We start from the raw sequence: 14,106 nt of genomic DNA on the forward strand, positions 1-14,106 counted from the left end.
CCTTTTCATTAGGTGGTCAAAGTATTTGAGTTTCATCTTCAGGATCTGGCCTTCTAAAGAGCAGTCAGAGTTGATCTCTTCTAGGACTGACTTGTTTTTTCACCTTGCAGTCCAAGGAGTCTTCTCCAGCACCATAGTTCAACGGCTTCAATTCTTTGGCGCTCAGCTTCCTTATGGTCCAACTTTCACAGCCATACATTGCAATTGGGAAAACCATCGCCTTGACTATATGTTCTTTCGTTGGCAAAGGAATTTGCCATAGCTTTCCTCCCCAGGAGCAAGTGTCTTTTAATTTCTTGGCTGCAGTCCTCATCTGCGGTGATCATGTAGCCCAGGAAAATAAAATCTGTCACTACCTCCATTTCCTTCCCCATCTATCTGTCAGGAATTGAGAGAGCGGGATGCAACATTAGTTTTCTTAATGTTGAGTTTCAAGCCAACCTTTGCACTCAGTGTATGTATACATGTACATTAAAAGATAAATAAATTTAAACCAAACATTAATGTTTAAAGACACCTGGGGAGGGTTAGGATTGATTGGAGGTGGATAGGATCCGTTACTCAATCAACTACCTCCTAACTTTGAGTAAACATGATTTTGAAATGTAACTTCCAAAATAAAGGTAGAGAAAGGTGATTTGAATCCTTGGAGACCTATTTTTGAGAGTTGCTCGAAACTGTGTGTATTGTTGAGTATTTAAGACACCAAAGGCATCATTGCCATGTGCCTATTAATTGCTGTAGCATTCTTCTCACCAGTGAGCGTTATCTCTGTTTTGCAAGGCTACATTAAACTTTCCCCATACTTTCCCTTGTAGTTGTTTTTTTTTTTTTACTCTTCATTGTCCTTTTTTGTTAAAGGGCGATGCTTCGGCTTATCTATATTTTGGTGCTCTCAATTGCTTTCTGTAGTTTCAGCCGCTGTCTTTGTTCGGCTGACTTTGAAATTTCCTTTTAACATACAGCTGAATTTGGTATTGTTGGGTTCTATCAGAAAAATATCTCTGTAAATTTTTTAATATTTTCACTTACTCTGTATGAAACTCAGGGCCGCAACAGCGGCAGCCTCCGCCCATGGTCTATAACCTCCCTTCTTCAATTCCTGGGTCATCTGATTCCAGGAGGGCTTTGTGTTCCTCCACGAGGCCGTAGCCTCCGCAATTGTACTAATTTTTTCGTAATGCCCTCCCGGAAAATCATCAATCCCTCTGGCATCAGCCATCTGAAGCCCACTCCTTCTGGTACAATTTGCTTGACAAAAAGTAATATTTCTTTCTCATTTCACGTACCTGTCTGGGAATCTGCCTCAGAATGGCTATCTCCCTGCCCCTGTAAATCAGTGCCCCACTCCTATGTTTTCTAAGAATTTCATCTCTCGTCTCTCTTCTCACAAATTTGACATGAACCTCTCTGGGAACTGCATGCGTGCGTGCATATTGTGAATTAACTCTATAAACTCGATCCACATCCCAATTCATGAAATCAACACCTCTCCCAAGAAATTCTCCCAACAATTTAGTCACAACATCTCTCAAATCTTCTTGGTCCACTTCTTCCAAATTTTGAAACCTAAGGAAATAAGACATTTTATCCATCTGTAGTCCAAGCACAGCATTGCCTGTCGTCTCCTCTCTTTTCTGCACTGCCCGCATCTCACCCTCCAGACCTTCCACTTTCTGCTTGTTTTCTGCTGAGACTTGTTGAGTATCCTTTAAATCCTTTTGGATAGTCACAATTTCTACTCTTATTTCCGTTTGGCCTCTTTGCAAATCATCCAATTTCTTGTCCATATTAGATAACTTTTCCAAAATTCTCCATCTCTCCAGCAGTTGGTCTCTGACCTTTTGCCATTTGAAAAAAAAATTCAAAATCCTCAGGCAAGCACAGTATCCTTGTAATTTCCTCCGGATCCACCAGGGGGCACTCACAGGAGCAACGAGTCCAGAGTACAGTTAGTCAACCAGGAAGCCGAAGGGAAGTGATGTCATCAAGATTCTCATAGTGAAGGCGGGCTGGACTCCACCACTGTTCCCCAGAGGAGGGGCCTCAAACCCCTCCCTCCTAAATTTCTCCATCACCTCTTCTCTCCAGAGCTCCACAAAACCGGTAATCTTCTTATTTTAAGTTCTCCTCTCTCCAGAATGACTCGTGCTCCTTCCAACCGCAGGGGAGAAAACCCCCGCACTCCGGAGCACTCCACTCGCGTTACCGATATCCCTTCCTTCTCCATTCCTCAATTCTTCTCCGTTCCTGTTCACCACCAGGCTGCTGCAGTTATAAATCAAAGCCCGGTGTCACCGGGCACAGCGGCCCAGGCGACGACCAAAGTAATGGCCGTGGCCTGTGGCCTCCTAACCCCGCCGAGCCTAGGACGCGCCAGCATCGGTCCCCACAGTCCTGTATGTCGGCTGGGAGACCCCTGGCGAGCCGTCCGTGCGGCAGGTGTCCTTTTCGGAACACCTGGCCCCTGAGGGCCTCGGCGGCGGCCGGATTCGGGCACTGGAGGCAGGAGAAGCCTCCAGACGACCGTTGCCGCTGGACACCGGAAGTCGTCTCCCACACACACATTTTCTGTATCTATATATTACCTATATATTACCATAACTCTCATGTCTGTAACTGTTAACTGGCTGAAATGGTGCATCAGAGGGGAACAATGTTTGAACCTATGTACTTCAAAGGGGCAAACATACCAAATGCATCCAACATGTGAATCATGAGTCCATGCAATAATGAGATTTATGGACACTGGGGTGCTGCTGCACCACCTGGAAGTTCAGTTGACTGGTCTTGCCCTCACCCTCCTGAGGCTGGCTAGACTGGCCTCTCCTTCACCTGTTGAAAATAGGTAGACTAAGACTGACCTAGCCTTCAGAGGGTGGTCAGCTGCAGTCAAACCAGCAGGAAAGACTAGGGGTGATATGAAGGCTGGACAAGAAGCAATGGATGAAAAAGAAAAAAATAAAATAAAAGAGAAAACCAACCTAGAACTAAGGAGAAATTTCCTGGCAAGGAGAACAATCAGTGGAACGGCTTGCCTCTAGAAGTTGTGAATGTTTCAGTGGGGTTTCTGAGAGGACATTGGACAACGTAGGGCATGTCAAATGTTTCAACTTTCAATTTCCAAACTTTAGGGGGTGCTCAAAAGTTGTGACGTGCCTTGGGGATTGTAAAGACATTTTGCTGACCTTAATGTAATATAGATGTAAGTAAGTAACTACATAACTATCGTAAATTTTTAACGTTTTGTTGACAGCCATTTTGTCTGAAGTGGTATAGGATTTCCTGCTTGAGGAAACCTCAATTGTAGGAAACCTTGATTATAGGAAATATGACTGCTGCAATAGAGTAGTAAATGTCTGGAACTCGCTACCTGATCCTGTTGTTAGTCTCTCTAACCCCCATACCTTTTACCATAAACTGTCTACCGTGGACCTTTCACGTTTCTTCAGCGGTCCCTAAGGGGGCGTGCATAAGCGCACCAGCGTGCCTACCATCCCTGTCTTACTGTTCCCATTCTTATGTACTTGTTTTCTGTGTTTATGGCTATGTTTTGCTTATTTATATCCTTTTATTTGTGCCAAATTCTTTTCATGTGTCCATGTCTCTCTCTCTCTCTCTCTCTCTCTCTCTCTCTCTCTCTCTCTCTCTCTCTATATATATATATATATAAATAGATATATATATATATATATATATATATATATATATATATTTTATGTGACCTCGCATTCCTCTGAAACTGCCGCGATCAAAATTTAATCCCCAAATGCTTCCAATTGAAATTCCACTCCAACTCTGCAGCCACCAAACGCATCCTAAAAAGAACAGAATTGGCCTTAATCAGAAATGAACTTCACACAAAAAGATTCCTCCTAGATCAAATCAACAAAGATCTCCTCACACTTCACCTCAAACTCAGCAACAAGATGCACCCTGCACTTTGGGACAAATCCAAACAACTTGCCGTCTGGAGGGCCGAAACACAGACCACCCTCAAGACAGACACGCACACCAACAAACTCCGAAGACTACAAGAACGCCAGAAACAAACCCCTCCACCCTCACAGCAACACATGAAACAAACAGTGCATAACATCTCAGATAGGATCCTCACCAAAGCTGAAACCGATGTCCTTTCCAAAGGGTTCAACTTTGCAGTCACTCCCAAATACATCCCCACCGAAACCATTATATGCGGAGTTGAAACCAGCCTGACCAAAATCAACCCCGATGATGCTAACAAAATCAGACTCGAGATCTCCAACATCCTCTGCACCAGCAAGCCACCCAAAAGCAACTTACCCAAAGAGGAACAGACAGCACTACTTAACCTGAAAAAAGATACCAGCATAATAATCCTACCAGCAGACAAGGGCAACGCCACGGTGGTTATGAACACATCTGACTACCAAACCAAATTAACCAACCTACTCCAAGACCCTGCATACAAGCCCCTAAACACAGACCCCACCACCTACCTAGAAAAAACCACTAGATCCAAAATAAAAGCCTCCCCCATCAGCGAAGAAATCCAACAAACAATCATTCCCAGAGAAATCATCCAGATGCCCTAAGCTCTATGGCCTCCCAAGATACACAAAGAAGGAACCCCACTCAGACCCATAGTCAGCTCCATAGGCTCACCTCTACAAAACCTAGCCAAATTTCTGCCAAACAACTACAGCCCTATGCAGAATCCATCACCTCACACGTAAAAACTCATTCCAGTTCATAGAGATCATAAAGAAACAAAACTTACAGCCCAGCGACCTACTCGTGAGCTTTGATGTCATATCCCTCTTCACCCAAGTGCCAATCAAAGAAGCCTTGACAGCTATCCAAAACAAATATAACCCCCCCAAGCACATCCTAGATCTGACCAACCACTGCCTATCCAACACATACTTCATCTATAATGGACAAAAATACAAACAAGTAGAAGGAGCACCCATGGGATCACCCCTCTCACCTGTCATTGCCAATCTCTACATGGAACACTTTGAAACCCAAGCACTAGAAAAATCTGATCACAAACCCAAACTCTGGCTCAGATATGTAGACGACACCTTCATAATCTGGCCACACGGGAAAGAAAAACTTGACAACTTCCTCACACACCTCAATAGCCTACACCCCAAAATACAGTTCACCATGGAAACAGAAGTTAATAACCAACTTCCTTCCTGGATGTCTTAGTCTACAGAAAACCCAATGGCTCCCTAGGACACACCATCTACCAGAAGAAAACACACACAAACCGCTATCTGCACGCACTCTCACACCACCACCCAGCACAGATCAACTCCGTAGCCAAGACACTCATCTCCAGAACAAAATGCTTAGCTGATGAACAACACCTAAAACCGAACTACACTCTCACTAATGTACTAACATCCAATGGATTCCAAACAAATAAGATTACCAAGCTAATCCGAAAAGAACCCCCCACTAAAATCCAAGACAGAGAACAAGAAAACGGCACAGCCCTCCTCCCATATATAAAAGGCACCACAGACAGAATCAGCAAGATCCTCCACAAACACAACATCAAGACAGCATTCTGCACAAACAGAAAAATATCCACCATCCTAAGAAACCCCAAAGACAAAATTGAGTTAGAAAATCAAGGAGTATATGAAATCCCATGCACCGCCTGCCCCACCACATACATTGGACAAACCAACAGAAGAATAAGTGCACGCATTGAAGAACACAAGAACTCATTCAAAAAAGAGGAACCAACTTCTTCCCTGGTCCAACACTTTAAAGTCACAGGACATGATATTGACTTTAAAAAGACCAGAACTATCGCCAAAACTGAACACTTTAACAACAGAATAATCAGAGAAGCCATTGAGATAGAAAAACGCCCACACAGCATGAACAAACGAGATGACACCTCCCACCTACCAGCCATTTGGAAACCCGCCTTTATTGACAAACGAGTCCCTAACACGAGGAATGACACCAGACCCACACTCACAAGGTCCACACAGGATGTCACCACCACACATCCACCCAGAAAGCAGACCCAAACCCACACTGATCATGAAGCACGACCAAGGACCAGAAGCCAGACCGCAGCTGCAACATTAGCCATTTCAAACCCCTCCAATCCATTCATGCAGCAGACTGACACCCACTATGAAGATGTAGCACGACCACAAAGCCAAACAACAGCTATGCAGCTCACCAGCTCAAATCCCCCTGCAGCACAGACTAGACTGAGCACAACCAAGCCCCCACCAACACAGGACACACCCCAGCCAATCAGAGCACAGAAAACCCCATCCAATCAGAGCACAGCCAAGCTCCCACCCAATCAGTTCAAACCCCACTAGCAGTTAAAAGGAAGAAACAGCTGCGATCACACATTGCTCCCAGAAGCACAAGCTGAAGCCTGAAGATGACGAATGAGACTTCGTTGAAACGTCGCCAAGACACTTCCAATTTTACACGGGAGAAAACCCGAACAACCAAAGACACACATATATATATATATATATATATATATATATATATATATATATATATATATATATATATATATATACATACATACATATACATACATACACACACTGTTACTTGTACTTGTTGACAAATGAATGAATGAATGAATGAATGAATGAATGAATGAATGAACGAACCCTATACAAGGGGGTTGGATTTGAAGACCACCAAGGTCCTTTCCAACGTTGTCATTCCGCTATTCTGTTCCCTTGATTAAAGTCTGGACTTTCCATTTGTAATGCTGGTGGTTGTTAAGTCAATGATGCCTCTTATATTTTGAGTACAAATTTATGTTAACTCTGATTGTTAAATATGGAAGCTCAACATCTGCAGAGGCTATGCAGGAAGTCCTAACTGTAAGCAATAATCAGTCATCAGAATGTGCATGTGTGTAGGAGCAAGCATGAATTAATTTGCAATTTTCTTTTTTTCTTTTTTTTTACAGTTGGGTTAACAATTTTGGACATGAAGGCCTTGGGCTTCTCCTGGATGTCCTTGAAAAACTCCTTGATAAGAGACAGTAAGTATAAAACCTATAAGAAATAATAAGGGGAAGCAAAAAAAAAGAGTGATTAATATAGAACCGTCCGTTAATGTTATTATTATTAATTTTCAGGCAAGAAAGTATTGACAAGAAAAATCAACATAAGCTTATACAGTGCCTCAAAGCTTTTATGAATAATAAGGTAGGAATTTCAGCCCTTTCCTCTCCTCTCCTTCAGATAGGTTCACTTGAACTGGTAATGAATGACTGCGTTTAAAGAAAGATATGACTTTAATGAAATGGAAATTTGATCTGCTAATGATGATGGTTTGCCTGTAGTTTAACATTGCCGCATGCAAAGAATTTGGAATAAGGCAAAACCAATTCATATGTTATTTCAAGGCTTCAGAACTGCACCAAGTATACTGAAGCATTTTCTTTTCTTCTGAGAACTTGGGGGGAAAAAAACCCCCAAACTCACATTATTTTAAAGGTCAGCTCTTCCAGACTAGGAAGCTGAAGTCATGCAGGCTAATATTACTTTTATTAGAAAGATATAGTAACAGAATCTTGCAATGCCTCTTCCCCCCTCCTTTATCTTCGTGAAAACTAGGGAAGGTCTCGTCAGAGATTTTTCTTCTTCAGGTTACAGCTCTGCCCCAAACTCAGGTTTCTTTTATCTGATTATTGTCTAGGAAGCAGCTGTTCTTCCTGACCTCCAAGGTCAACTCCTTCTGCTCATTACAAAGCTTCTGTGATACGGATCCCAAGATAATAATCGTAAAAAAAAGTAAAACTTGTATGAGTAACCCAACTTTGGATAAATCTCTCCAACCTCCTTGTGAACCTCGGAGGCCAAATTTAGTGATGTCAGAGTGCTTTAATTTTGGGAAGAAGGTGTAAGGGGCTATGCGAGGGTAATGGAAATATGGCAATACCTTGAACTACTTGAATTGTTCTCAGTGTATTTTTAAATTCAGAAAGAAAAAAAAAACATCAGAGAAACCAAAATGTCCTTCTGGTTTTACTTCCATGTTGTTAATCTATCTCTGGCAAGACTTAGACATTTAATTTTCTGGGAAATTTTTTTTTCCCATTAAAAAAAAAAAAAAGATGGCATTAAGAGAACACAGGCAGGGAAATGACAAGCTATGTAGCATTCAAGCTGTATTTCCATCATGAAATAGAATTATCTCCCTGATAAGCATAGCCAAAATACACATTTGCAATACTTTAATAGATACCTCATCTTTTTTCCCAGTATACTAGGCATTTTCTGCATAGGGGGGATTTCTTTTTTCTAGAAACCTGTCCTTTTTTTAAAAAAAGTATGTTTCGTTGAACTTGGCGAGACTCCGTTCTCTCCATCAATTCCTCCATTGATGCGATAGGATGAAGCTGTTGTGTAATGCTGATTGAGAACAACCTGGGCAAGACTATAGCTTCACATGATCAATTTTGAGAAAAATGTTCTTCGAAATTTTATTTTATTTATTTTATTTATTTATTTTATTAGATTTCTAAACTGTCCTTCTCCCGAAGGACTCAGGGCGGTGTACAGCCAAGATAAAAATAAACAATGTACAATTAAAAACTAAATTAAAAAACTTATTATACAATTTGGCCGGAAAATTAAAATATTTAAAATCTAAAAACCCCAATTTAAAACTTAAATAAAATTTAAATTCAAAATCTAAACAGTCTAAGAAAGCCCCGCGCGAACAAACAAGTATGTTTTCAATTTGCGGCGAAAGGTCCGAAAGTCAGATATTTGACGCAAACCCGGGGGAAGTTCATTCCAAAGAGTAGGAGTCCCCACAGAGAAGGATCTTCCCCTGGGGGCCGCCAGCCGACATTGTTTGGTGGACGGCACCCTGAGATGTCCCTCTCTGTGCAAGTGTACGGGTCGGTGGGAGGCATGAGGTAACAGCAGGCGGTCCCGTAAGAAATTGGGGATAATGTCATGTTTTGGCGTATCATCTCTGGCCATTTAGTATTAGCACTTAGACTTGTATACTACTTCACAGTGTGCTTTACAGCCCTCTCTAAGTGGTTTATAGAGTCAGCTTATTACCCCCAACCATCTGGGTCCTCATTTTACCCACCTTGGAAGGATGGAAGGCTGAGTCAACCTAGAGCCTGGTAAGATAGATAGATAGATAATAGGTAGATAGATGATAGATAGATAGATAGATAGATAGATAGATAGATAGATAGATAGATAGATACAAGATAAGATAAGATTAGAGCTGATTAAACTAAGCATGGACTAGTGGGCCGGAGGGGTTCTCTTTATCGTTATAAATCACACATTAAAAATGCCTGCCGAATGGAACATTAAAAAAAAGCTGCAGGCAAGTCTTTAACTAAAAATGACTTTCCGTAATTGGAGCGGTTAACTTTATTAAGTAGCCTTCAGATGGGACATCTTGGACAACCCAAGATCTGGGAAATATAAAAAGGAAGAAGCTGATCTTTCAGGTATCCTGGAAGAGTGTTCAAACCTGGTACATCGGACGTCTGAATTGGGCTGTGGAATGGACAAAGAAGCCATAACACAAAGATGAGGTCGCATAGATACTTGAACCTCAATCAATCAGAATAGAGCTGGAAGGGACTTTGGATATCTTCTAGTCCAAACCCCTGCTCAAGAAGCAGACCCTATACCATTTCAGACAGGTGTTTGCCCAATCTTTTCTTAAAAACCTCCAGTAACGAAGCACCTTCAACTTCTGAAGGCAACTTCTGTTCCATTGGTTAATTGTCCTCACCCTTAAGAAGTTTCTCCTCAATTTCAGGTTTTCTTTTTTCCTTCATTATTTTGCATCCATTGTTTCTTGCCTTGCTTTCTGGTGTTTTGGAAAATAAGATGGCCCCCTCTTCTTTGTGGCGGCCCCTCAAATATTAGAATACTGCTACCATGTCACCCCTAGTCCTTTTCTCTAGACTGGCCTGCAACTGTTCTTCATGTTTTTGTCTCCAGGCCCTTAATCATCTTAGTTGCTCTTCTTTACACTTTTCTCAAAGTCTCGACATCTTTTTTTGTCATGTGGTGACCAAAACTGGATGCAGTATTCTAGGTGTGGCCTTACTAAGGATTTATAAAGTGGTACTAATACTTCACGTGATTTTGATTCTATGCCTCTGTTTATACAACCGGGGTTGTTAGCTTTTATGGTTGCTGCCATACTCCCATCTCCCCAAATCTGGCTTATTCAGAACCTTTTTAATTGATGAGCTTTGTTTAGGGATTGTAAGCCTTGAAGATTGAGTGTGCTGCAATCTCATATCTTTTAAACCATTCCTTCCTCCAACCAAGTATGGACTACAAAGAATATTGGGAGATGAACGAAGCCTTCTCTTACTTGCCAGAGCAATTGATCCAAAGCAACCAAACATGATGACTGAAACAGTGAAAATACTCTCTGCCATTTGTATCGTTGGAGAAGAAAACATGTAAGTAACGGAACGATTAAAGGTAAAGGTTCCCCTCGCACATATAATCATACCCAACTCTAGGGGGTGGTGCTCATCTCCATTTTAAAGCCAAAGAGTCAGCGCTGCCCGAAGACGTCTCCATGGTCCTCTGGCAGGCGTGACTCAATGCCAAAGGTGCACGGAACATTGTTACCTTCCCACCAAAGGTGTTCCCTATTTTTCTACTTGCATTTTTTTACATGCTTTCGAAGTGCTAGGTTGGCAGAAGCTGGGACAAGTAACAGGAGCTCACTAGGGATTTGAACCGCTGAACTGCCAATCTTTTTATCGACAAGCTCAGCGTCTTAGCCACTAAGCCCCTTTAACAGAAGTGTTAAGTGTATTTAATTAATTAAATAAATGCATGAACCCTACTTTTAGGGTAACCTCTGCCATTATCAGTTTAGTTTTGCTTTAATATGCTGATCTCCATATCTTTCCTCTTGGCCCTTGACTTCCAAAGAGATTGAAGAGTTCTTTTATGACTACACATCTGGAGGATAAACACATCTGCTCTCTCCTAGATGAGGGGTGTCAAACTCGTTTTCACTGAGGGCTGCATCAAGGTTGTGCTTGACCTCAGGGGGCCGAGGTGGGCATGGCCAACATGATGTCACTCGTGTCGGGGGCGCCTGTGGTGGGGCGAGCGCTCTGCTAGTGAAACAGGCTCCTAGACCCTGTTTTCAGCCGCAATGGCCTTCTGCACCCCTCTGATAGCAAAAATGGAGCTTGTGGTGAGCCGCACGCAGCCCTCCTGAGCTCCGTTTTTACTGGCAGAGGCACTGTGGGCCAGTCCTTTGCTGTTCCCAGGGCAGCCCCATGGGCCAGATCTATGCACCCTTGAATTTGACACCCCTGTCCTAGATCAAAGAGAACTTGTACAAATTGCTAGAGAGCAGCATATGGATGAGCAGGTGGTCCTTGTTTCACAACCATTCGTTCAGCGGCCGTTCAAACTTGTGACAGTGCTGAATGAGTGGTGTTTATGACCAGGGTTTGAAATTCTGACTATCGCAGTACTCCATGGTCACATGATCACAATTTGCAAGCTCTATTGCTGGCTTTTCACAAGCAAAGCCGGCGAGAAATCAGAAATCAACTGATGTCCTCGCTTAGTGATTGGTAACCTGCTGGCTTCCCCGTTAACTTTGCTTGTGAAAAGCCAGCAATGAAGGTTGCAAATCGTGATCATGTGACCGTGGGGTATTGCGATAGTCACTTAATGATGGTAACCGATGCTGGCCAGAATTGCCATCGTTAATAAGTGCTATCACATGACATCATACTTTGCAGCTGCATCACTTAGTGACAGACAGTCCAATCCCAATTGCTATCATCTCTTGCAACAAGGCTAGGGGTATTTTATTTGATTTGGAGTAATTTTTGAATGCAAGCATAGAAAGCTGCAAGGAGGAATAGACTCATTTTTCTCCCATGAAGTTTTTCAAGTTAGTTACTTAAGGATCCAAACCTTAAACAATCTGACTTTATTTAAGAATCGAAGGAACAGCAAGCAAACTCAAACGATTTATTTCCTTGATTAGTAGCAGATTGCTTTTTAGGTGTTAGTTTTTAAATCAATTTGCTACCAAAGAGGCAAAAAAAGGGCCTGTGATTTTTGAATAGTCTGTTAAAGTACGTGCATATCTTTACAACCCATTGAAATAAATCTCGTTACAGGCTCGACAAAATTTTAGGAGCTATAACAATTGCAGCTGAGAGAAATAATGGAGAACGATTTGCTAACATAGTGGAGGGGCTCGAAAATCACGAAGCTCTGCAATTACAGGTGGGATTTCTTGGATTACAATTTAGACAATTAGATTAGGCAACAATGCATTTTAATTACTAGCTGCATCAAAAACGTTTAAAATGGCTGGAGATAATTTTGGTTCCTGTGACCTTGTTTTGGGTAGAAGTTTCAAATCCCGAGTAAATATTCATCTCAAATCTCTGTAAAAAAAAAGTCTGATAATCTTTCTTTATATTCTACATAAACACATTTGAAACAGAAATTCACTCTTTACTGACTTAAAAAAAAACACTGTTTATGAATGCCTAGAATTATAAAAATAAATGCTTCTCTTTTATCTATGCAGAACAGCATATTTTAGAATATAAATTTTCGGTCCATGCAGACAATCTTTACATACTTTTCCAAAATGCTTCTCTGAAATCATTTTTTTTCCAGAGTTTTGTGTATAAAGAAGATTTATAAAGGAGAATTGTCAGCCCTGGAGGCCATCTTTTTACTTTGGATCTTCAGGGCTGCCATGTTTAGTGCTGTGGGAAATTGGAGGGGGGATTGCATGTAGTTGCAGAGACATCTAGCCATAATAACATTCCTTTCTATGAGAGTCAAGGACATTCTGCCCTGCACCTGGAGTGGCGTGACTGGGAGGCATCTCCAGTTGGGATGGTGCATTGATTGGACCACACCATGGACATGTGGGTTCAGGGGAAAGGGACCTGGACTTTCTTTTGGATGGGGAAAACCTGGAAACTTTCAGATTTGGGTTTTCCCAGGTGTGCCAATATGACATCTCTAATAAAAATGGAACTTTGAGGAACTTCTAGCCTCATAGTCTTCTTTCATTGGGGGTGTTACTTGGAACCCTGACAAGAATATTTGTAGTTGAAATGAGGGGTTATGTTGTTGCTCCCTGAGCTTGGAGTGCACTGATGATATTACCTACCATATTTTTTGGTGTATAAGACGCACTGGAGTATAAGACACAGCTTTGTTTTTGGAGAGGAAAATAAGAAAAAAAAATCTGCCTACCAGGTATTCATCTGGCTAGCGTCCTTAGTCTGGTCAACATCAGCACATTAGTTTCTTGGTTTTGAGTGCGTGCACACACTTTTTATCTCCTGTTTGGGGATAAAAAACAGCTTCTAAAGACAGGTGATCTTTGGAGAGAGAAGCGATGAGAAAAGCAGGCAAAGCTCAGAAGATCGCTTCACTCGCTAGCACCTCGTTAGGGAAGAAAAACACCTTCTAAAGCACAGCTGAGAGGGAGCAGCAATGAGAAAAGCAGGCAAAGCACGGAGATTGCTTTACTCGCTACTGTCTCATTAGGGCTGAAAAAAAAAGCTTCTAAAACACAGCTGAGAATCAGAGGGAGCAGGCAAAGTGCGGAAGATCGCTTCACTCACTAGCTCTTCATTAAGGCTGAAAAAAAAGCTTCGAAAAAGCTACATTTGGAGTATAAGAGACACTCAAATTTCCAGCCTCTTTTTTTTTTGGGGGGGGTGCGTCTTATACTCTGAAAAATATGGTAGGTTAAATAATGAAAGATCTGCAAGGAAACAACCAAGCTCAGAGACCACCAACCACCTTCTCATAAGGAAGACTCACAACCATTTTGGGTGCACTAAAGGCCCATGGCTTCCTTGTAATTATGAATGGAAGATTCCAGGAGGATATATATATATATATATATATATATATATATAGAACCATCTTTGGATGGTTAGTTACTGTTCAAAGAGCAAGTCTTTTCTTTCCCTGAGACATGAATCACTACAAGCCTTAGAGTGCCACCATCTGAATGAGATAATGATTGAGTTTGTGACTTCTGTCTTGTAAGGTTAAGTCCATAAGACAAGAATTATTTCTGTAATCTTGA

At 41.8% G+C, this 14,106-nt stretch overlaps 1 protein-coding gene across 2 annotated transcripts in view; it reads left to right on the forward strand.

Moving 5' to 3' along the window:
- Positions 1–14,106, forward strand: part of DIAPH2 (diaphanous related formin 2) — a 415,247-nt gene that overhangs the window by 70,557 nt on the left and 330,584 nt on the right. For both annotated transcript variants that reach the window (XM_058154563.1, XM_058154564.1), the window contains 4 exons: positions 6,962–7,036; positions 7,133–7,202; positions 10,320–10,456; positions 12,158–12,266. In XM_058154563.1, coding sequence (XP_058010546.1) covers positions 6,962–7,036; positions 7,133–7,202; positions 10,320–10,456; positions 12,158–12,266 — 391 coding nt within the window. The remainder of the gene's footprint in view (positions 1–6,961; positions 7,037–7,132; positions 7,203–10,319; positions 10,457–12,157; positions 12,267–14,106) is intronic.

Source organism: Ahaetulla prasina, chromosome 11 (assembly GCF_028640845.1).
Source record: "Ahaetulla prasina isolate Xishuangbanna chromosome 11, ASM2864084v1, whole genome shotgun sequence".
Classification (NCBI taxonomy): domain Eukaryota; kingdom Metazoa; phylum Chordata; class Lepidosauria; order Squamata; family Colubridae; genus Ahaetulla; species Ahaetulla prasina.